This window comes from Tachysurus fulvidraco, unplaced genomic scaffold (assembly GCF_022655615.1).
Source record: "Tachysurus fulvidraco isolate hzauxx_2018 unplaced genomic scaffold, HZAU_PFXX_2.0 HiC_scaffold_56_np12, whole genome shotgun sequence".
Lineage (NCBI taxonomy): Eukaryota > Metazoa > Chordata > Actinopteri > Siluriformes > Bagridae > Tachysurus > Tachysurus fulvidraco.
The window spans coordinates 79,270-102,739 of NW_025927133.1; the positions used below are offsets into that span (position 1 = coordinate 79,270).

The following is a 23,470-nucleotide window of genomic DNA, read 5'->3' on the forward strand; positions in this document are numbered from 1 at the left end:
GATCTACGTTCCTACCCTCACCTAGAGTCATGACCGAAAGGACACGATCCCGGATACAGGCGGCCGAAATGAGTTTCCTCCGAATTTCATCCGCTGGGCGCACCCTTAGAGATAGGGTGAGGAGCTCAGTCACTCGGGAGGAGCTCAGAGTAGAGCCGCTGCTCCTCCACATTGAGAGGGGTCAACTGAGGTGGCTCGGGCATCTGTTTCGGATGCCTCCTGGACGCCTCCCTGGGGAGGTGTTCCGGGCATGTCCAACCGAGTGGAGGCCCCGGGGAAGACCTAGGATACGTTGGAGGGACTATTTCTCTCGCCTGCCCTGGGAACGCCTCGGTATTCCCCCGGATGTCTGGGGAGAGGGAAGTCTGGGTGTCCCTGCTTAGACTGCTGCCCCCGCGACCCGGCCCCGGATAAGCGGTAGAAAATGGATGGATGGACAGTAATGATACTTATGACAATGTGCTGATGATGTGCCAAAAGATTACGTATGTCCTTGTTTGTGAAACTATACTGAAGAACAATTCCACGAAATGCCCCACAGCTGTCATTTTAACAACTGTCCTCTAAAACAACGGGTTACAATATTATTAAAGACTTCATTCTCAGAGACTGTGAATTTTCTTTTTTCCTCTGTGGCCCTAATATTCTATCATTTTATATATAGCCTTATAGTTTATGGGAAACTGTAAATTATCTAATGATAGCAACATCATCTAAAAATCATCATTTATGCAAATTGATTGAAATTAATTGTCACAAATGTTTAAATAATGACAGTGGGTCTAGTTACATTGTATGTGATAATGTATAGTGGGCAGTGGAATAACTATTGGTTTCCGTTTTAAATAGATCCTAGAACTTATCCTGGTCTGGAGCAGACTAGCTCCACAGAATAAATCTCCATGGTAATTTATACCATCACATCCTACCGCCATCTTATCCAGCTTTAGTGCAACCGGATCACGGATAAATTGAGCCAGGATCGCCAAGATATCCCGGCTTAATCCCTTATCCTAGTTTTGTGCAATAGTTCCCAGGTTAAGTTCACAGAGTAAGTTACGTCTCTAGGTTACGACTGTAACCCTAGTTCCCTGAGGAACGAGACGCTGTGTCGAAACACTATGGGAACGCCCCTGCGTGACCATGCTCTGAACCACATGTGTAAACTGACGAATAGGCGTTGGGACGTGACGTCATCAGCGGGTGACATTGCGTAAACAGGAAGCTACAAAAGGCTGCGAGATGGACAAGACGCTAGCTCCTGCGAGAGAAGGTAAGCTCTGCAGGGATGCAGGGAGTGTGGCACGGAGACACAGTGTCTTGTTCCACAGGAACTGGGGTTACGGTCGTAACCTAGAGACGTTCCCTTTTGAAACTCGAGCTGCGTCGAAACGGCTTGACTTCCTGAAACGGCCAGAACATATAGCAGAGCTTCATCGTGGTCCCTCTCAACATAAAGCTGGTGAGTCCTATGAACCTAATGCTTCTAAACAGGTCATAGTGAGCTCAGAGAAATTTAAAGTAATTGAGGACACAAACCGATGGCATAAACAGGGTGCGAGACCCAAAGGTGCTGCATTAGCATCATCTACCACAGATATGGGTCCAGCTCGAGTAGCTAATATTGGTATTCCACCACCCCCTGTGCGGCTTGAAAATAGATATGAAGCACTAGTGAGTTTGGGCGAAGAATACCTAAATGTAAATGGACACAGATCTCATCAGCCAGTAGCTAACGGAGGTAACAGACGCTCAATATCATACAGGCAGTGGCGCTCCACTCAGACAGCAGCCAAGCCAAGCACACTGATAGTGGGTGATTCTATTATCAGAAACATTGGAAGCAAGGCTACCCGTACATACTGTTTTCCTCGGGCAACGGTTTCTGTTGTTAACAAGGAACTTTACAACATTCTGATGAAACATGAGTTTCTCAGTCGGATTGTCATACATGTGGGAAAGAATGATATTTGGAAAGAGCAGTCTGAGCTCCTCAAGAGGGATTTCAATGAACGTTTTGAAACACTTGCAAGACTGAAAGTTCAATCATTCATCAGTGGACCTCTCCCAGCCAGAGGAACAAATATGTTTTCTCGGCTACTAAGTTTAAATTCATGGCTGCAAAAAACCTGCACCATGAGAGGACTGAATTACATTGACAATTTTAATATCTTCTGGAGTCAAAGGCAACTTTTTAACAGAGATGGTATCCACCCAAACAAACTAGGTGCTAGGTTGCTTAAAGACAATATCTTTTTCTTCCTTCATCATTCATCAGCTGAGTGTGCCAGTCCACTCAGGATTTCACACCAACACCTGGATGGACATTCAGTTGACAAGGATAAATCTCCGCAGCCACAACAACTACTGTTCACAGACACAGCTCAGGCTGAGCCCTACCCACAGAATTCACTACAGCTGGATGGTGAATCGACACCCAAGGACGTTTCTGTGGATAACAACCAGGAAAAACAAGATAACACACCCGAGCCTCCAGGAACACCAGAATCACAGCTGCTGTCGTCACACTCTGTCTCCCTCTCTTCAACATCACCACTTCTGTGCTTTTCAGAGAAAATGGAGAAACTGGTATCCGCTGGAACTAAGCTTTCCCACTCTATTGCTGCAAGTCCCCAAATACCAACCGGGCTCCACAACCACCAAAGCCTCTGGGCCCAGCCTGCCCTCCCCCTCCATCTGAGAGGGCACCCCGACCTCTGCCTCAACGTCAGGGATCACACCAGCCCTCATCTGCAAACAGCACTGGTAACTGATATGTGTTGGGTCCCCGCTATGACAACAGTAACAATCAGAAATGTTTTCAGAACAAGCGGGAGCCCAATGTCCCTTTAGCTTTCCCTATCTCTGTCCTGATATGTGATAGAAAGACGAAGGTCCTCTCTAGCCGCACGACAACTCTATCCAATCTACTGCCTTTAAGACGTCATTCTGAGATGGATACAGGGCCAAAACCAGTTACTGTTAAATTAGCACTTCTGAACATCTGTTCATTAAAGAACAAATCATTTTTAGTTTAGTTGATCTTATCACCACTAACAACCTGGACTTCGTGTTTCTAAATGAAACCTGGTTAGATGACAGCTGCAGCGCTACAGTCCTCAATGAATCAACCCCACCGTACTTTACTTTTATAAGTGTCTGTAGAGCTGTTAGAAGAGGTGGAGGAATAGCTGCTTTATTCAAAGATGCCTTTCAATGCAAGCAAGTGTAACTTGGTGAATACCAGTCTTTTGAATATTTGTGTATTGCTCTAAAAGGTACACCACGCATTCTGTTTACAATTATTTATAGGCCTCCCAAATACACCCCAACTTTTGTTGATGAATTCACAGAACTTTTATCAACAATCCCCTCTGAATTTGATTATTTTGTTATTGCTGGAGATTTCAACATTCATATAGACAATGCAGAAAACAATACTGCAATTGAACTGTTAAATGTTTTAGAACACTATCGATCTGACCCAGCACGTGCAAGGTCCTACACACAATAGGGGACACACTCTTGATCTGCTCATTAGCAAGGGTCTAAACATTCCATCCACTGTTATCAAGGATGAAGCACTATCTGACCATTTCTGTGTTTAATTTTATTTATTGATCTGTCCTGCCACTGATGCTAGATCTGTCTATGTCAAAAAAAGGTTCATAAATGAAGACACCAGTGAGGTATTTATGAATGCTATATCAATGTTGCCAAACATATCAGCAGACTCTGTTGATGTTCTCCTTGAAAATTTTAACTTAAAAGTTAAAGATGTTATTGATGGTATAGCTCCAGTAAAGGTCAGGATGATCACTGGCAGACGTAAAGCACCTTGGAGAAACACAACAGTGGTACAGAGCATGAAAAGAACATGCAGAAAAGCTGAACGTATGTGGCGGAAAACAAAACTTGAAGTACATTATAGCATCTATAAGGACAGTCTTCGTGCTTTCAATGTAGAACTAGGCACAGCTAGACAGATCTTCTTCTCAAACATTATAAACAACAACATAAACAACACTCGCACTCTTTTTGCTACTGAAGAGACACTAACAAACTCCCCAAATCAAGTTCCTAGTGAAATGCTCTCTGACAACAAATGCAATGAGTTTGCAACCTTTTTCTCTGAGAAAATCAGTAATATCAGAATGGCAATCAATACGGCCTCATATTGTAATGTGGTCAGTCAGACCTCACTACAACAACCTCAAAAATTTGTCATTTTCTCAGAATTTGACATAATTGATATAAAAACCCTGGAAGAAACAGTACAACATCTTAAAGCATCAACTTGCAGCCTTGACACCCTCCCCACATCCTTTCTCAAAAAGGTACTGACCTCTTAAAAATAGTAAATACCTCTCTGCTCACAGGCACTTTTCCAGAGTCCCTAAAAACAACTACAGACCAATCTCTAATCTTCCTTTTATAGGCAAGATCATTGAAAAGGTTGTTTTCAATCAGCTGAACAAATTCTTAAATTCAAATGGCTGCCTGGACAATTTTCAATCTTGTTTCCGCCAGCATCATAGCACAGAGACAATGCTCATAAAGATAATAAATGATATTCGCTTAAAATCTGATTCGGGTAAAATATCAGTGCTGGTGCTACTAGATCTTAGTGCTGCCTTTGACACGGTAGATCACACCATACTCTTACATAGATTGGAAAACTGGGTAGGGCTTTCTGGGATGGTCCTCAAATGGTTTAAATCATACCTAAAAGGTAGAGGTTACTATGTGAACATAGGTAACCATAAATCTGAGTGGACATCCATGACATGTGGAGTCCCACAGGGCTCAAATCTTGCACCGCTTCTCTTTAATTTGTATATGCTCCCAATTGGTCAAATAATGAAAAAGAACCAAATTGCTTACCACAGCTATGCAGATGACACCCAGATATACTTAGCCCTGTCCCCTAATGACTACAGCCCCATTGAGGCTCTCTATGTAAGTGCATTGAGGAAATTAACAGTTGGATGCGTCAAAACTTCCTCCAGTTAAACAAAGACAAAACCGAAGTCATTGTATTCGGAAATAAAGATGAAACTCTCAAGGTTAACACACACCTTGACTCTAGGGGTCTAAAGACACAAAATAAAGTCAGAAATCTTGGTGTCATTTTAGAGTCTGACCTTAATTTCAGTAGTCATGTGAAAGCGATAAGCAAATCAGCTTACTACCATCTCAGAAATATAGCCAGAATTAGATGTTTTGTCTCAAGACAGGACTTAGAGAAACTTGTTCATGCTTTCATCACCAGCAGGGTGAATTATTGCAATGGACTCCTTACTGGGATCCCCAAAAAGACCATTAGACAGCTGCAGCTCATACAGAACGCTGCTGCCAGAATTCTGACCAGAACCAAAAAATCTGAGCACATCACTACAGTCCTCAGGTCCTTACACTGGCTTCCAGTTACATTTAGAATAGATTTTAAAGTATTGTTACTGGTTTATAAATAACTTCATGGCTTTGGACCGAAATACATTACAGATATGCTAATTGAATATAAACCAAGCAGACTACTCAGAGCATTAGGATGAGGTCAGTTAGAGATACCAAGGGTTCACTCAAAACAAGGTGCATCAGCATTTAGTTATTACGCCACCTATAGCTGGAATCAGCTTCCAGAAAAGATCAGATGTGCTTCAACAGTAGACACTTTTAAATCAAGATTAAAAACATATCTGTTTAACTCTGCATTTACTGAATGAGCGCCGTGCTGCTTCACACTGACTGCACTTTTTATCCAAATCACTTTTACTCCTGTTTTATTCTTTTTAACATATTTTAAACTGTTTTTGTTATGATTTTATCGTGTTTCTTATTTTTCATATATATTTCTTTTTCTCTTTTATAAACTGTTTTCTAATTTCTATGTAAAGCACTTTGAATGACCTCTGTGTATGAAATGTGTTATACAAATAAACTTGCCTTGCCTTGCCTTGCTATGGGAACGAGTGTCCAATTATGCCACACTGACCAGACCCTGCTTAGAGAGCGAGGGCCTTGGCGCCTGTACGTAGTACAGAGGAGTCCGAGGTGGCTCTGAGGTCAAGGTCATAGAACCTGACGAAGGTCAGCAGGGTGGAACAACCCACGGCATCACAGATGTCTTGGAGTGCCACTCCAGCGGACCAGTCCGTAGAGGCCGCCACACCCCGGGTGGAGTGAGCTCAGACCCCGAGCAGTGCGGGGAAACCAGAGGATTCGTGAGCTGACACAATCGCATCCACTACCCATCTGCTCAACGTCTGCTTAGTGGTCGAGAAACCCTTACTGTTAGGGCCGTAGCACACGAGCAGCTGCTCCGAGTTTCTCCACGGACTCGTCCTGCGGAGGTAAGTGACTAGTGCTCGCACTGGACACAATCGGTTCTGTCGTTCCTATTCAGGGGCTGTAAACGGAGGAGGGCAGAAGCCTTCCTCACTAAGGCCAACGTAGCACGTAGCGGCTAAGTAGGGAACATTGGAGCCTTTAGTGAGGATGCTACGCTAGGGGAGATATAGCAAGCCAGCATCTCTTCCACACGCGGCATCGCCCCATAGCCGCACGCCTTAGCCTCAACCACATTCGTGTGGAGTGACGAGGAGAAGTGCGTGCCTAGTACGGGGTTTCCCAGAATCTGGACACCTCGGCGTGCAGATCGGGAAAAAATGGCAGGCCCCGGCGCCCAGGAAGTGACACAGGAACAGGAAACACTTATCCAGCTTACTGGGTGCGCGCTGCTTCTGCTGCTCCACCAGCCAATCTAAATCCAGCTTGGCTACGGCTCATGTCACAACCTCGAGGAGCTCCTCATACAGCACAAGCTGTGAGGAGCCCACGGGCTCGCTAGCATCCATCAGATCTCCTTCCTCAGAGGGAGAGCCATGTAATGCCGTGCTGCCAGGAGAAGAAGCAGCCATCGGGCCTGCTTCTCCGAGGGAGCATGAGCTCAATTCAGCAGACGAGACTGGAGAGGACTCATCTGCCTCCAATCCTGCTGCGATATCAGCCCGCAAGCCCCATGAGTGCCGGCGCCGCTTTGCCTCAGCAAGAGCGGGACCGGAGCCGCGAGGGAGAGCTCTTTTCGAAGAGTGCTCTCCGAGAGCAAAGCGTATGCATAGCCATGTGACTACAGTGCAAGCAATCGATTCCCTCAAGAGCCGATTGTGCATGCTCCACTCCCAAGCAAACAACACACCGATCATGCAAATCCTTCCCGGTAATGAAACGGGGACATGGAAAAACACACTTTTCTGTCTGCTAGCCATCACTCGATCAGAAACACAGTATCAGAAAAACAGCGCTTACCTGAATGAGCAGAAGCTGTTTGTCCATCTGTGCCATTTGTAGCTTCCTGTTTACGCGACGTCGCCCGCCGATGACGTCACATCCCAACACCTATTGGTCAAATTACACACGTGGTTCAGAGTGCGGTCACACAGGGGCGTTCCCATAGCATTTCGACACAGCTCGAGTTCCGAAAGGGAACTATGGTTAAATGACTCTGTGTATAAGTTACCTCTTTACTTCTTAAGTGATGTGACGTGACGTGACAAAGTCGGCCACATATTCACAGGTTGGATCGAATAAATACTTGGTGACAGGAAATTGTCCAAGAAAGGAGAACGGATAAATATCAATGGTAGAAAGGCCAGTTCAAAAGTTGGTTTTGCTATTAGAAGAATCAGAATGAACTGATTCACATGTGGACTTTATATTTCTCCAAACATACAAAGGTTAAAGAAACATAAATGGAAATGTTTAAGAGACATTTATAATTTGGTGGGAGTGTAGCAGACGTATTTGAATATTTATATATATATATATATATATATATATATATATATATATATATATATATATATATATAGATATAGTGTTTAAATTTTGAAATAAATGCGGCACTCTTATTTTGAAAAGCAGCAGTGATGCATTGCAGTCACAGTCACGGTTGTGTAAAGCATCACAGCACTACGGTTCTCAGCTGTAAAGTTTTATATTTTTGTTAACACCCCCTAAAGGGCATAAACTCTTACTGTGATCTGTTGGAATTATCAAGGATCAATAAAACTCCATTAAGACCATCAGTAAAGTTTGGGTCGTCATTAGGATGGGGTCAGCTACACCTTATAGTTTGTATTTATTTGCATAGATATTCATTCATTCATTCATTTTCTACCGCTTTATCCGAACTTCTCGGGTCACGGGGAGCCTGTGCCTATCTCAGGCGTCATCGGGCATCGAGGCAGGATACACCCTGGACGGAGTGCCAACCCATCGCAGGGCACACACACACTCTCATTCACTCACGCATTTATTTGCATAGATATATAAAAGTAAAATGTTTTGTTTGCTATTTTAATATTTGTATATTCATTTATTTCACTGACACTGAAATGCAGAAAAATGAATCAGAATCAGAATCAGGTTTATTGGCCAAGGGTGTTGACACACACAGGGAACTTGGTTCCAGCTGTTTGTGACTCTCAAACGTACAGACATAACATTATACTACACAGGACAGGACAGTACAGACTGTGGTAAGCTCTGGGTGAAACTCGGACACAAACTTACACTTACAAAGTTATCTGGATGTGAGAAACTGTAAATGATACAGTTATTGAGCTGAAAGCTGAGAGAAAGATCAGTGAAATTCTGTGTTTATTACAATCTCATGGTGATAAGAATGTTTACATGTGTTTTAAATCACAGACTAAATGTTTTAGTGTCATTCATTAGGTTTAACACTGCAGACAGACATAAGTGAGTTAAACAGACTAATCAGTAAAACCCCATTACATGTATGGACTGAATGATGTGATTTCTCACTGTAAAGGTTAAAAACAGGAGGAAGTAAATGGCTGAATCTTCATCACCAACAGAAGGCAGAAGAAGGGGGAACATGGAAGAACCAGAATTATGTAAGTTATACAGTTTATTCATGATTAGTTTTCTGTATGTTTTAATGAAGTACTGTCACTATTATAATCTATATTGTAATAAAAATGATCTCAGTGAATGGCTTAATTGTCTTAACTGCCTTATGTAACAAGAGTTGTGATATAATATACAAACATCTTAGAAAGACATTTATTTACACTGATGCTGTAACTATGGAGGATTTACATTACTTTGTTAGTTATAATTCAGTAATTAAATATGTAATGAAATGTAGAACTCATTAGAATTATATTATTTATTATTGTTTTCTTTCTTTCTTTATAGTTTGTATTTATTTGAATAGATATATAAGAGTGAAATGTTTTGTTTGCTATTTTAATATTTGTATATTAATTTATTTCACTGACACTGAAAGGCAGAAAAATTAATCAGAATCAGAATCAGGTTTATTGGCCAAAAGGGTGTTGACACACACAGGGAATTTGGTTCCAGCTGTTTGTGACTCTCAAAAGTACAGACATAACATTATACTACACAAGACAGGACAATACAGACTGTACAGGAAAATGCAGACAATGTGATACAATATAGACAGTATGAGTATTAAATATAATACAGAATATATGACTGGTCAGTTATGTACAGTGTGATAAGTGCATTGTAGTGCTAATAACAATATTGTGTAATATTTTGCTTTTGTGCAAAATGCAGCAGCAGTAGTGTGTGTAACGTACACAGATAATGTGATGACTGACAGTTCTGATAATGCAGTACTTGTAGATATGAAGCGGGGAATAATCAGTTGAATAATGAGTTGTTAATCAGGGTGATTGATTAAAATTTAAATGATTAAAAAACAAGCATCATTAAAAAACTCCCTGAAAACTGTCTCTATGTAACTGAGCTAAATGTCAGTAAAACTAAACAGAAAATATACAAATAATAACAAATACATAGAAACTGTTTAAGAAAGATGTAAAATAGTTACTAAATAATATATTTAGCAAAATCTGTGACTGATTATTGTTGTGGAAGTTTTAGAGAAAATAAAAATAGCACGATCAGAACGAGCAAGAGTAAAAAGGTTCACAATGTATTTGTGCTGCTGCACAGCAGGACCCAGAGCTCCTCGTGTATCAGGAGAGACGAAGGGAATAGAACATTTATTACACTGAGGTTATATAGGAATGATTTATAGGCAGAAAACAGAAGAAAGGAAAACATCACCAATCATTGGCTGGATGCACAACGCTCGATCTTCTACTGATCAGGATCTTACCAAGTTTTTATGAGCCTGAGTCTCACCATCACGTCTCCAGCTCCTTCTGACCCTCTAATATTGTACACAAATTCTCTCTGGTAATAACAGTTTATAGTCACAAATAACTCCTAGTCACATGCACAGAAGGTCAGACAGCTGTCATTGTAAAATATTACATCACAATAATGTGTTATATGTAATATTCATCTTGAATATTGATAATAATTACAAACTTCATTTAACAAAACCTTGCAACACTAAATAACTTCAAAATGTATAACGTTTTCCTAAATCCTGTCACAAAAAAGAATATCACTATACAACCAAGTCAAAATGAACAAAGCTCATTTATTCCCAAACATGAAGTGCAGGAGGGTTTGAAGACTCCAAGAGGGGGATCAGGACAAAACAATAAGCAGAACCCATCTAACTCATTTAGGGAGAAACTAAATAAGCTACAAAAGAAAATAAAAAACAAAGATTACAACACAATACACAATACACTAACTCCATTACTAACATAAACAAGAGAAAACAAGATCCAAAATAAACGGCACCCCTTCCCTATTAACCTCTTTCCAAATTAACTATAGAACTCAACAAATAAAGAATGAAAAAGTGTAACGAATATTAACTTACAACCAAAAGAAAAACTTCCTGTTACAGAGATGTCAATTCCAACAACAGAAAGAATAACAAAAGCTCAAAGTACAATCACTAAACAGTAAATACAAACTTCTGGAAGAGATTTGAAGCACCTCCCAAAAACAGCTCACTCTCTCACAACCACACCAGCACCCACCCAAACACCCACACACAACTAGCAGGACAATGCTGTTTAAATAAACTCTGCATCCTCTCATCATCCAAACAGAGCTGATGTTCAATCAGTGATGTCAGATGGCAACCAGTTTTCACTGAAAAATTCATGAATCTATTCTACAAAAATAACATTTTTACACTAACAGTAACTGACACCCCAACAAGTGTCTTTACATAGTTTAGGAAAACTCGTAGACATTCTGGGGTCTCATTTATAAAGCGTGCGTACGCACAAAACGGGGCTGGAAACGTACGTACACCAGTTTTCGCGCAAAGGTTGTGATCTATAAAAAACAAACTTGACGTGAGAATGTGCGCACCTTTAAGCAAACTTTGAGACGTGCGTACACACATTCTGGAGACAAAGGGAATTGGCGACACAGATGGTGAGGTCGTGAACTGAAGAAGAAGACTGTAGAAAATTCATGTGAGAACGATTATGAGAATTAATGACATTTAATTTTCACTCCATTTCATACGTTATATCCACATTATCATGAAGATTAAATCCAACAGTGTTATTTGTGTCGATTGTTTGAGTGACGTGACATACGGCTAAGTACGGTGACCCATACTCAGAATATGTTCTCTGCATTTAACCCATCCGAAGTGCACACACTGCTGTGTACACTCACACACACACAGCAGTGAACACACGCACACCGTGACGACACACCCAGAGCAATGGGCAGCCATTTACAGTATGCTGCGGCAGTTGGGGGTTTCGGAGCAGTTGGGGGGGTTCGGTGTCTTGCTCAAGAGCACCTCAGTCGTAGCCGGCCCGAGACTCGAACCCACAACCTTTGGGTTATGAATCAGACTCTAACCATTAGGCCACGACTGCCCCATTAGGCTATATACATCTAGTAAAATCCAAACGTAATTCAAAATGTATTAAAAATAAAATAATAATAATAATAATAATAATAATAATAATAATAATAATAATAATACTCAGCGCTGCCTTACAGTCACATTGTCCACAACGGGAGCACAGAAGGAGACGGCGCGACTACAAGTGATACAGAATAGCATGAAATACTCTTTTATTAGAGAACTACAGAACACAGTGTAAAAACTAAATATTTTCCTTAATGTACTTATATCATAAAATGTCAAAGTCTGCAAATACAGTCATGAAGCACAATCGCTACTCATCATCGGTCCTAACTATTACAGTGTTCATTACAAAACCATCATGAAGAAGTATGTGTTCACTATAACATTTTCGTCTTAAATTAATTTAAATTAACACTTTCGCCCACAAATTAATTCTGTGATTTTGTCAAGGTGTTAACGATCAGTCTAATTGCTAGAAACATATAAATCCTCCGGTGACCCGGGTATGTAATGCTTCATGATGGCACTGCTGGCACTGTTGGAGGATTACGCAATGGGAGAATAAGGAGAGAACGAGTTTTCAGGGACCATGATGATTTCCTGGCCCATGATGATAACTGGCTAGTAAGCCGATTTAGATTCCCTAGAGCTGTGCTCTTAGATATATGTGTTAAATTGGGCCCAGTATTAGAGAGGGCAAAACGCCAGAGCCATGCCATCCCAGTCCAAATACAAGTCCTCACCACTCTGGGGTTCTTGGCAACCGGCTGTTTCCAGCGGGAATTGGCAGACAGGTAAATTATTTATATAAAAAAACTATAAGTAATCCTCAACTTTGTCTCTAAGACCTTTTTGTATATGAAATAATTGTATACTTGGTATACTTAATATGGGTAGTCGGTACATCAGGTTCCCCTACACTGTGCGAGAACAGGCCAAAATTAAAATGCAATTTGCAGCAATGTCTGGTTTCCCAAATGTAATCGGCGCAATTGACTGTGCTCATGTTGCTATAAGGGCACCATCTGAAAATGAATTTGCTTATGTTAACAGAAAGCATGTGCATTGTATTAATGTGTAAATCAGATGTGACTCCAACATGACCCTCACAAACATTGTGGCACGCTGGCCTGGTTCAACACATGATTCCTTTATCTTGACACATAACAGTGTAGGGAACTGACTAAATGCAGGCGCAGTACGTGATGGCTGGCTTCTTGGTGAGTTTAACAATATTAAAAAGTAGAAAATGTAACAATTTTGTTTTTAATATAATTATAACCTGCAGGCGACAGTGGCTACCCCTGAGACGCTGGCTCCTCACCCCATTTTTAAACACACAGAGCGCAGAGGAAACTCATTATAACGAGGTCCACTCTCGTGCCCGCGGAGTGATTAGCATTGACTATTTATGGTTAAAAATGGGCGTGTACAGGGCGGGATTTGAGGCTGGTTCACGTACGCACATCTGTGGGTGATCTGTTATTTATAAAGGGAACATTGCTTACAGGTTTGCGTACGCACGGTTTTATAAATCGGAATTTTTTTGGTGTACGCCATTTTTGGCTTTTGGACGTACGTAAACTTTTAGTAGGGATCCTATGCACAGTTTTATGCACAGTCTGTGATTTTCACACCTAAACTTGCATTTAATGTATTTACACCATTTATCAACAAAGTGTAACATTTTCTTTTCTAGTTTTTCATGACTCCAGCAGTCTCCTGTCTAAAGATCTGCTGCTGTGTCCGATCTGTGTGGATGTGCTCATTGATAAAGTCACCACTCCATGTGGACACAACCTCTGTAAGAGCTGCCTTACACAGTGCTGGGACATGAACAAACGCTGTCGCTGTCCATTATGTAAAAAGAAATTCACCAAGAGACCTGAACTGAAGATTAATACAACACTGAGAGAGGTTACCAAGTATCAGTGTTTTCTGATGGAAGGGAAAATGTGTTCCTCCTTTAGAGAAGCACAGAGAAAGAGAAAGCAGACATTGTTGATGTCTTCACTGCTCTGATTCGCTCTATTGAGAGAAGTCAGGCTGAGCTGCTGGAGATGATGGAGGAGAAGCAGAAAGCAGCAGAGAGGCAGGCTGAAGGACTCATTAAAGAGCTGGAGCAGGAAATCAGTGTGCTAAAGAGGAGAGACACTGAGCTGGAGCAGCTCTCACACACTGAGGAGCATCTCCACGTCCTACAGGTCAGTGTTCCTCTCTCTGCTCACTGACAATGCAGAACATCACAGAACAACACTCACCATGCTGAGGGATTTCTCCTCTCTTCTGCCCTACTGTAGATTTACTCCTCCATGTGCAGCCCTCCACACACCAAGAACTGGACTGAGATCAGCATTAACACTGATGTGAGTGTGGACACTGTGAGGACAGCTCTGTCTCGGCTTCAGCAGACTCTGAATGAGAAACTCAATAAATCACTCAATGACAAGTTAAAGGAAACAGGTGAGAAATTATTTTGTACTTTAGATTAAAAAAAGTCTCTAATAATAGACTAAAGTAGATGTTTTAGGTATATATGTTTTGCAAAATTTAAATATTAAATACCAATAATTTATCTGAAATCTAATGACGTGATGTTTTGTTGTAATTAGTTTCCACAGAACTGAAGAGGATTCAGCAGTATGCAGGTACAGTGAGCTTTCTGATTTCCTCTCATATTAAAATGTACATATCAGCATCACACCACTGCATCATCAGACTTATTATCATCTGTAGATCTCTCCAAATACAAGGAGTATTAAAGTGTCTCATTATCCTCCTCACTATAGCTCCTTATTACTGCCATGCACTAAAGCCCTTAAACCCTTTACTACTTTAGAAACACTGATCATCATCTTACATTTCACTAATAAAATAATGCAGGAACAGATGTATGTTTGTACAGAGATTAACTTTATAACTTTTTTAACTGCATGATAAAAGATGGATTTCTTTGACTATCAGTGGTAAATGTAATCTTTATTCAGTCCAAAAGGTGAGAGTTTTAAAGTCATGCAGTTAGAAAAGAGTTTTTACACCATGCAGTGTTTCTGTCATTTACAAATAAACTTGAAGTCATGAATGTATTCTACAAAAATATATTTTGACACTATCACTAACTGAGAGAGCTTCATTTAGAAAAGAGAGAGAGAGAGAGAGAGAGAGAGAGAGAGAGAGAGAGAGAGAGAGATAGTGTGTGTGTGTGTGTTTGGGAATGTGTTGTGTGTGTGTGTGTGTGTGTGTGTGTGTGTGTGTGTGTGTGTGTGTGTGTGTGTGTGTGTGTGTGTGTGTGTGTGTGTGTGTGTGTGTGTGTGTGTGTGTGTGTGTGTAATAAACCTGAACATAAAAGTGATGAATGTATTCTACAAAAATATATATTTTACACTAACACTAACTGACACCCCAAACAAGTGTCTTTGATAAAATATTTTTGTACCAGTTAAAGAAAACGTGTAAAAATTCAGGCCTGTTTTTTTTTTTTCAGACGGAGAAAATTACTGAACTATTTTGTCCATCTTTATCAAGATCTTTCCTTAAATGTGTTTCTCTCATAGTCTGTGACTCTTTCTGTCTTTCCTGGGTGATAAAAATCACAAACACAAATACATCACTAAAGTAAAGATGCAAAAGGAAAATTTTACTTTATTTATCATCAGAATCAGCAAAACCTCCATATGTTCTCACTAAGGACAGAGAGAGAGAGAGAGAGAGAGAGAGAGAGAGAGAGAGAGAGAGAGAGAGAGAGAGAGAGAGAGCACAAATTAAAATTACACAAGACATCTATATGATTGATGGCTGTTATTTATTGGATCAGTGCAGCTTTACCTTCACTGTTCAGCTTCATGATCGGATTGAATTCAGCTTCACTTGTAGAAATGAAAGATTCTTGATGTGAGTAAAACATTGTGTGGAAATAATGAATGATATTTGTATGTGGAAAAGTGATGAGTATAAAATACTTTGTCTATCAGAGGAGAATGTTGTTGTTTTGCTGGACAAAGAAGGCTGAAAGATTTATAATCCTACAGTTAAAAAAAATAATAAAAAAACAAACTGTTTCTCTCAATCACTTGAGAGTCCCATGTTTTATTTCTATATGTAAAACGTACCAGATATTTGTCACTAGAGACACTCAGTGTTTTTACCTCAAATGGTTTTCTCTCATGTTCTGTGACCCTTTCTGTGTATTTCCTGAAAAACAAAAATTACAAACAAAAAATTAATCACTAAAATTTCAGAAGGAACCTTTTTATATTTCATATCTTTAATAAACTCCTATTATAAACTGTATTTTAGAAATTTCAATGAAATAAAATTAAAAAAATCTTCTACAAATCCTTTTATAAATCGATAATGAATCTGAACCACTGGATGATGATGTAATATTTTTTACAAGTTTACTCATCACACACTGTGTGTTTCTCTCAGTGGATGTGACCCTGGATCCTGATACAGCTCATCCTGATCTCATCCTGTCTGCTGATGGAAAACAAGTGAGAGATGGAGACAGACGACAGAATCTCCCTGATACACCACAGAGGTTTAGTCCATGTATCAGTGTTCTGGGAAAGCACAGTTTCTCCTCAGGGAGATTTTATTATGAGGTGCAGGTCAGAGGGAAAACTGGCTGGTCATTAGGAGTCGCGAGAGAGAACATTAACAGGAAAGGGAAGATTACACTGTCTCCTCAGAATGGATTCTGGGCTGTGACCCTGTGGAATGAGAATCAGTATGATGCTTGTGAACATCCCTCTGTCCTCCTCACACTGAAAGAGAAGGTGGAGGTTGTGGGGGTGTTTGTGGATTATGAGGAGGGTCTGGTCTCCTTTTATGATGTGAAGTCCAGATCTAATATCTACTCTTTCACTGGTCAGACTTTCACTGAGGAACTCTATCCATTCTTCAGCCCTTGTTTCAATGAAGGAGATAAAAATGCAGCACCACTGATCATCTCTCCTGTATTTAAAACTGAATACATTTAAACCTCACAAATTTGATCATCAGATGTTAAGAGTAAAACGAATTTGTTTACTTTTTTGGTTAGATTTTAGAAATACTTATATCATTTGAATTGAATTTTAAAATGCTGTAGATATTATTTTAATACCTGGTTTTAATTGTAATCCTAGTCTTTGTTATGATTGTGTGACATTATGACTGTAGAACTTTGTCATTACAAATCACATATTAAACTATTTATCCAGCAATCAGGATATTTTGTGTTTGTTTTTGTTTATGGGAATGTATTTTTATTTCACTGTGTGTTTTTTTTTACATTATAAATAGTTGGGAGTAATTCATAGTTTATTTATAAGATGAAAAAACCCAGATGTAATTAATTTGTTGTTATTCCATGATGCTCCGAGTGTAGAGAGGGAGAGAGAGAGGGAGAGAGAGGGAGAGAGGGAGAGAGACACAGAGAGAGAGATCCTTCATTTGCGCAAGTCATGTAAAAAACAACAATCGGTAACTATATAAATAAATAAGAGTATTAAAATAATTCAAATAAATGAGGTAAACCGATAATAATCATCATCAGCTTAGCTTCTTCAATGACAGCACATAGACCATTATTACAACACCACTCTGACTGAAACATGTGCAGGTCATTCACACTTATAGAAATTAAACTCTTGATTTAATAAGTCTGGAGAAGATTACTTTAGACTCACAGTCTGTATTTTGAGCAAGATTGTTTTTTCGGCTAAGGTATATCGCCATTTTTGCCTGACCAAAGATAAAATTGATCAGTTGGCACCTGAACCTGACGTATTTAAAACCAAGAATAAAACACTGAAAAGTAAAATCAACATTAAAAGACCTTAAGCAGCTCAGTAAAAACAAAGAAAGACTGTAACCTGGAGCAGTAAATAAAAGCATGAACAGTTTGTCTCTGTGAACAGAAAGGACAGTCGTGTGTAACATCAGGGTTTAATACGGAGATAAACGAGTTCACAGAGAGAATACAGTGTAAAATCCTCCACTGGAGGTCGGCAGCTCTTTTGGCTAACGGTGGTTTGTACAGTGTCTCCAGTCTGGTTTAATATCATTATTAAAACCATGTACATTTCTCCATGGGGTGTCGACCCTCACACTCAGTTTATTCTTATTTAAAACCTTAACACTGGCTCTGTAGAGCAGCTTCCCCGACACTGCCATCTCCGCCTCGCCCCGGCACTCCAGGAGAGGACCTTCACACCCGTCGAGGTCAGGAGCGATGTTCAGCTGGGGAAAGGGTTCCTCCTCTGCAGGAAAAGTCTCTGTATACTGATAGTCCTTCAGCCGAACACGCTCCTCAGATGTTAGGGATGTAAGAGTTGACAGACAACACACAGGGACCGCATTCCCATACGCACTGCCAGGTCCTCCACCTTCGACAGGTCAGCTCCCGTGATCTGCACAAGCTCCCGGAGCGTCACAATGCCTGCGGAAATGAGATATTTTAAGAAATAATATTTTAATCAGTTGCTACTTTCATTCGTTAATATGTTTCACAACCGGAAGCGGAAGGAGACAGACCCGTATGCAGGATAGCTTCAAAGGAAAGGGGTTTAATAAATAATAAAGACAACGACATAAGACGATAACAAAAGCAATACAAATGAAGACACTTAACAAAGACTAGACATGACGAGGGGTAAACCTAACTAATGATTCCGCGCTGCACTCGGCAACGCGGCCCACTTAAATATAAAAAAGACACAATGACACAATAAGGATCAGGTGTGAAGACAGGGAGGGGCAGACGAAGGCGGGGCAGACACGTGACGAAGAAGAAAACAAAAACAGCACGTGGCCAAAAGTCCGGGTTGAGTCCTGACAGTACCCCTCCCCTCGAGGTGCGGCTCCCGAAGCGCCAAACCCCGACAAGGTCCGGTGGGGGGAACAAGGCACATGGCGGGCACAGCCAGCGAGGGCCGAACGACGTCCACAGCCAAGCAGAGGGGCCAAGCGACGTCCACAGCCGAGCAGAAGGGCCACGCGACTTCCATAGCCAAGCTGAAGGGCCGAGCGACATCCACAGCCGAGCTGGAGGGCCGAGTGACGTCTACAGCCGAGCTGGAGGGCCGAGCGACGTCCACAGCCGAGCTGGAAGGCCGCACATAACCCCCGACGCACCGCTGCCAGATCCAGGTCCCGATGACCAGAATATGAAGGGTGGGAGGGTGGGAAAAGTCCTTCGCCCTGGGCCTGCAGCACCCCCCGCGGAAGAAGTGAAGCGACGCCCTCCTCGGAACGGAACCGAAAGTGGAGCGACGTCCTTCACCGAAAAAATGCGGGCCGATGCCGCAGGGCACCAAAAAATAAAAAAGGGGCAAAAACGGTATGGTGACATCCTCCGCGAAGGTAGTGAGGCAACGACCGCTTCGGACGGAACCGAAAGTGTAGCGGCGTGCTTCACCGAAAAAAGTGCGGAGCGATGCCACCGAAAAAAGGAAAAAAAGGTTCAGAAGGACTGCCGGAACAGTCCAGGGGGAGAAGAAAAAAAACCGGTCCGAGCTGGAAGCTATCCTGCTGGGTCTCAGTTCGTAGGCGGAATCATTCTGTCACAACCGAAAGCGGAAGGAGACAGACCCGTATGCAGGATAGCTTCCTGGAAAGGGGTTTAATAAATAATAAAGACAACGACATAAGATGATAACAAAAGCAATACAAATGAAGACACTTAACAAAGACTAGACATGACGAGGGGTAAACGTAACTAATGATTCCGCGCTGCACTCGGCAACGCGGCCCACTTAAATATAAAAAAGACACGATGACACAATAAGGATCAGGTGTGAAGACAGGGAGGGGCAGACGAAGGCGGGGCAGACACGTGACGAAGAAGAAAACTAAAACAGCACGTGGCCAAAAGTCCGGGTTGAGTCCTGACAATATGTTATTATAAAATAACTTTATTCAATTGTATTAAGCCAAGGAATCTGTGCATTATTCGTATTGTATGGTTTTTACTTTCTCCTCTTGAAAAGTTGACACAGTACGGTCATCCAACCCTCTATCATATTTAAAAAAAAAAGAAGTTTAAACACGTTGTTTGTGGAGCTGTTGTCCTGCTTGTGGACTTCAGGTGTCTAAAATGAGGGAGGGGCTACAAATCAGTGAGTACCGTCTGCAAAACCATGGGTATGGATTGCGAAAGCGTGCGCACGGTTTATGAATTTGTTGGTATGGATTACAAAACCTGAGGGTACAGTTTACAAATCTGAGAGCACGGATTGTTACCTCATGTGCACGCTTTGTAAAACTGAGGGAACAGTTCAATAATCTGTGAGTACGGTTTATAAACTGGGGGGACGAATTCATGATCACGGATTTGTCCTGGAGATGGAAACTTCATAAAGAGAAAAATATTTGTGTGTGTGTGTGTGTGTGTGTGTGTGTGTGTGTGTGTGTGTGTGTGTGTGTGTGTGCGGTCACTCTACTCACCTCGTGACCAGACAGATACACTCTTACTCGGTCGGTCTGTGGACAGCTTTTTCTGCACAAAGTATTTCAGATGTTTGTGAAGCCGAGTCATGAACTCCGTACCTACAGAGAAATGAAGCAAAACATGAACATATACCTAAACTTTCAGAGCACTTTAACAAAAAAAAAGACTTGAATAAAAAAAAAGCTTATAATAATAACACATATGAGAATGTAAAGAACATAATTTAATAATAAAAAACATAATGCAACCAATTAGTGCTTATTATATTATAGTTAAATAGCTAAATGTGTTTATTTAATTACTTCATGCATTTACAGCCTTGCAGTTTATTAAAAAACATTTGGATGCTATAATTCATTTATATTCATTTTATTATACTATAATTCATATTATATTCACAAGTTTATTGCTCGCTCTCTCCCTCTCTCTCTCTGTGTCTGTCTCTCTGTGTGTCTCTCTCCCTGTCTGTCTCTCTGTGTGTCTCTCTCTCTCTCCCTGTCTGTCTGTCTCCCTGTGTGTCTCTCTCTCCCTGTCTGTCTGTCTCTGTGTGTGTGTCTCTCTCTCCCTGTCTGTCTGTCTCTCTGTGATTCTCTCTCTGTCTCTCTCTCTCTCCCTGTCTGTCTCTCTCTCTCCCTGTCTGTCTCTCTGTGTGTGTCTCTCTCTCCCTGTCTGTCTGTCTCTCTCCCTGTCTGACTCTCTCTCTCTCTCTCTCTCTCTCTGTCCATCAAGCATGCTGTCTAGTGCTGTGAATTAGATGAGGATCAGATCACATTTTATGACAAATTACAACAGAAAACCAGTTTATTCCAAACAGTTTACGTACTTTTTCTTACCACTGTATATGAATAATTACAATAAACACAATTTATAAAAAACTCATGATTATGACATCTGCTTTTTAAAAAAGATTGTAATGAACTAAAACAGTGTGATAAACTGTTAATATTCTGTAAAAGCTGTAACACAAACCGGGTGTGATGCAGTTGGAGTCAAACCAGGTCACTGCAGGTAAATCCTCGCCCTTGCCCACAGCCTTCTTTATTTTTTCCTCTGTTTCTTTTGCTGATCTGAAAGAAAAGAGAGCAACAACTGACATTAAGTGATCTACAGTAGAGTGCGGTTTGGGATGTAGCCCGGTGGAAACGTTCCATATACGAGTATTACTTTTGAACATAATCTATATAAACTATCACTAATTTAATCACCAACCTAACAAGCTCGTTAAGGCAATCCAGACCAGCAAGCAGCTTCCTGTTAGATGCATCCTGCACTAACGGATGTAGAACATACCTGAACCTTCTGCCACGCTGTTGGTTCATTTTGGCCCTGGGTGTGACACCATCCACGGCCATGAAGAACACCTTCCTGGGCTTGATGATGCGAAAGTCGAGGTAGTGGAAAATATCTGACTATTTTCTTCCCAGTTAAATGAACACCTGACTATATATTTTAACCTCTTACCTGTCGCCCCCCCATTTTCATGATTATCGCCTAGATGACATACCCACGTAAAAAGTGGTACAGCTCCCATATACTTTACACATATACAGAGGTGAGCCTGGTCTCATTGGAAAGAAGAGAGTCTCTAGTTTATGATACAAGTATCAGGGTGATTTTAGGCCTTACTGACACAGAGTTATAGAGGCTAGAATGGAGGGTTTTTATTTCCGTCTGAGTTGTTTACCTGATACACTGATTACATACATTGCTGTATTTAATGATGTTAGGTAAACAACAACTGAGGGTCATAGCCACATGTCTTGGCTTTCACCCAAAAAAAATTAAGTCAAAAGACTCAAAAATGGATTTTATATGAATATTTTTCTACGGGCACATTTATTGGTTTACTGTATAACTTTGTATAAAAAGACTGCATGCTTAGTTCAAAAGTCCTATAACAAAGAGAACCCCTCTGCCTAGAAGCCTGCTGTGAAAAAAGGCCTGTAACCTGACACCCTGAGGTGTGAGAGTGTGAAAAGTTCGAGAATTGTGCAATAAAGTTGAAAAAAATTATTATGCGCATGCTCATTGCATAGCCCGCCCTCACCAGATGTATCCTGTTGCATCTCGTTGGAATTGTCTCCTTCTTGGCTAAAGAGCTATGACGCTCGCGAAACATCAAATCGCTACTGGAGGGAGCAATTGTCAGTCAAAGGGAGGGTGTCCCACATAGCATGGAGAAACCTCATTGGTTTCTTAGCTGCCTATCTCTGCACCACAGGCACTGATTGGCTCATGAGAGGGCTTGTTTGATTTGGTAGACCCTCGACTACAAATCTGACGCGTGAGTGTAGTTTTGTAAGCCTCCAATGAGAAGTGAGAGAAGAAACAAAGGACGGAAGTGAACCGCTGTTTAAAGTTTTCGGTCAGAAATGTAATACTTGTGAGGTGAGCAAAGCGTTTTGGATTAAAAGGCTTAATTATTCAAGTTCCTTGGACTCAGGGATTTTTTTACAAGCATTTGTTTTGGAAAATACATTAACATTAGTGACAATGTGAAGAAAGGGAAATTGTGTTTAAAGGTATGTAAACAAACCGAACTAGCGCCGCCTAGTTCAAATGGCTATCAAATGATTAAATTACTATGACTGGTATAAATCATATTATGCTTTGTGTGTGGGCTTAATAAAATCCTGAGTCTAAGCTTTCAAACAGTATATAATTTAACGTATTTAGAGGAATTTAATGTATTTAGAGGATTTAATGCTTGAAAGTTACAATGAAGTTACAATGAAGTTGTTGCAGTCTCGCGTCCTAGCGGTGGTGGATCGTTCTCACGACGGCGACCTGATAAGTAGTTTTAACAATCACCTCAGGTTTACGTTACCTCACTATTTATATTAACAATCACCTCAGGTTTACGTTACCTCACTATTTATATTAACAATCACCTCAGGTTTACATTAACTCACTATTTATATTAACAATCACCTCAGGTTTACATTTACTCACTATTTATATTAACAATCACCTCAGGTTTACATTACCTCACTAACTTGGTTTATATTAACAATCACCTCAGGTTTACATTACCTCACTAACCTGGTTTATATTAACAAACACCTCAAGTTTACATTACTTCACTCTTTATATTTACAATCACCTCAGGTTTAGGCTACCTCACTGTTTATATTAACAATAACCTCAGGTTTACATTACCTAACTAACTTGGTTTATATTAACAATCACCTCTGGGTTACATTACCTCACTA

The 23,470-nt window shown here is 40.8% G+C and overlaps 1 protein-coding gene across 3 annotated transcripts; it reads left to right on the forward strand.

Moving 5' to 3' along the window:
- The first annotated feature begins 8,397 nt into the window (after positions 1-8,397).
- Positions 8,398-17,182, forward strand: LOC113636223 (E3 ubiquitin-protein ligase TRIM39-like). Of its 3 annotated transcripts, none has more exons than XM_047809760.1 (7): positions 8,398-8,540; positions 8,837-8,921; positions 13,524-13,628; positions 13,795-14,028; positions 14,125-14,287; positions 14,437-14,472; positions 16,253-17,182. In XM_047809760.1, exons 1-7 carry the CDS (start codon positions 8,407-8,409, stop codon positions 16,804-16,806), a joined length of 1,311 nt encoding a protein of 436 aa, XP_047665716.1. In that variant the 5' UTR covers positions 8,398-8,406; the 3' UTR covers positions 16,807-17,182. The 3 variants fall into 3 exon arrangements, with proteins under 3 accessions (XP_047665716.1, XP_047665717.1, XP_026992015.2); XM_047809761.1 differs by having other exon boundaries at positions 14,446-14,472; XM_027136214.2 differs by lacking the exon at positions 13,524-13,628.
- Positions 17,183-23,470: the final 6,288 nt, after the last annotated feature.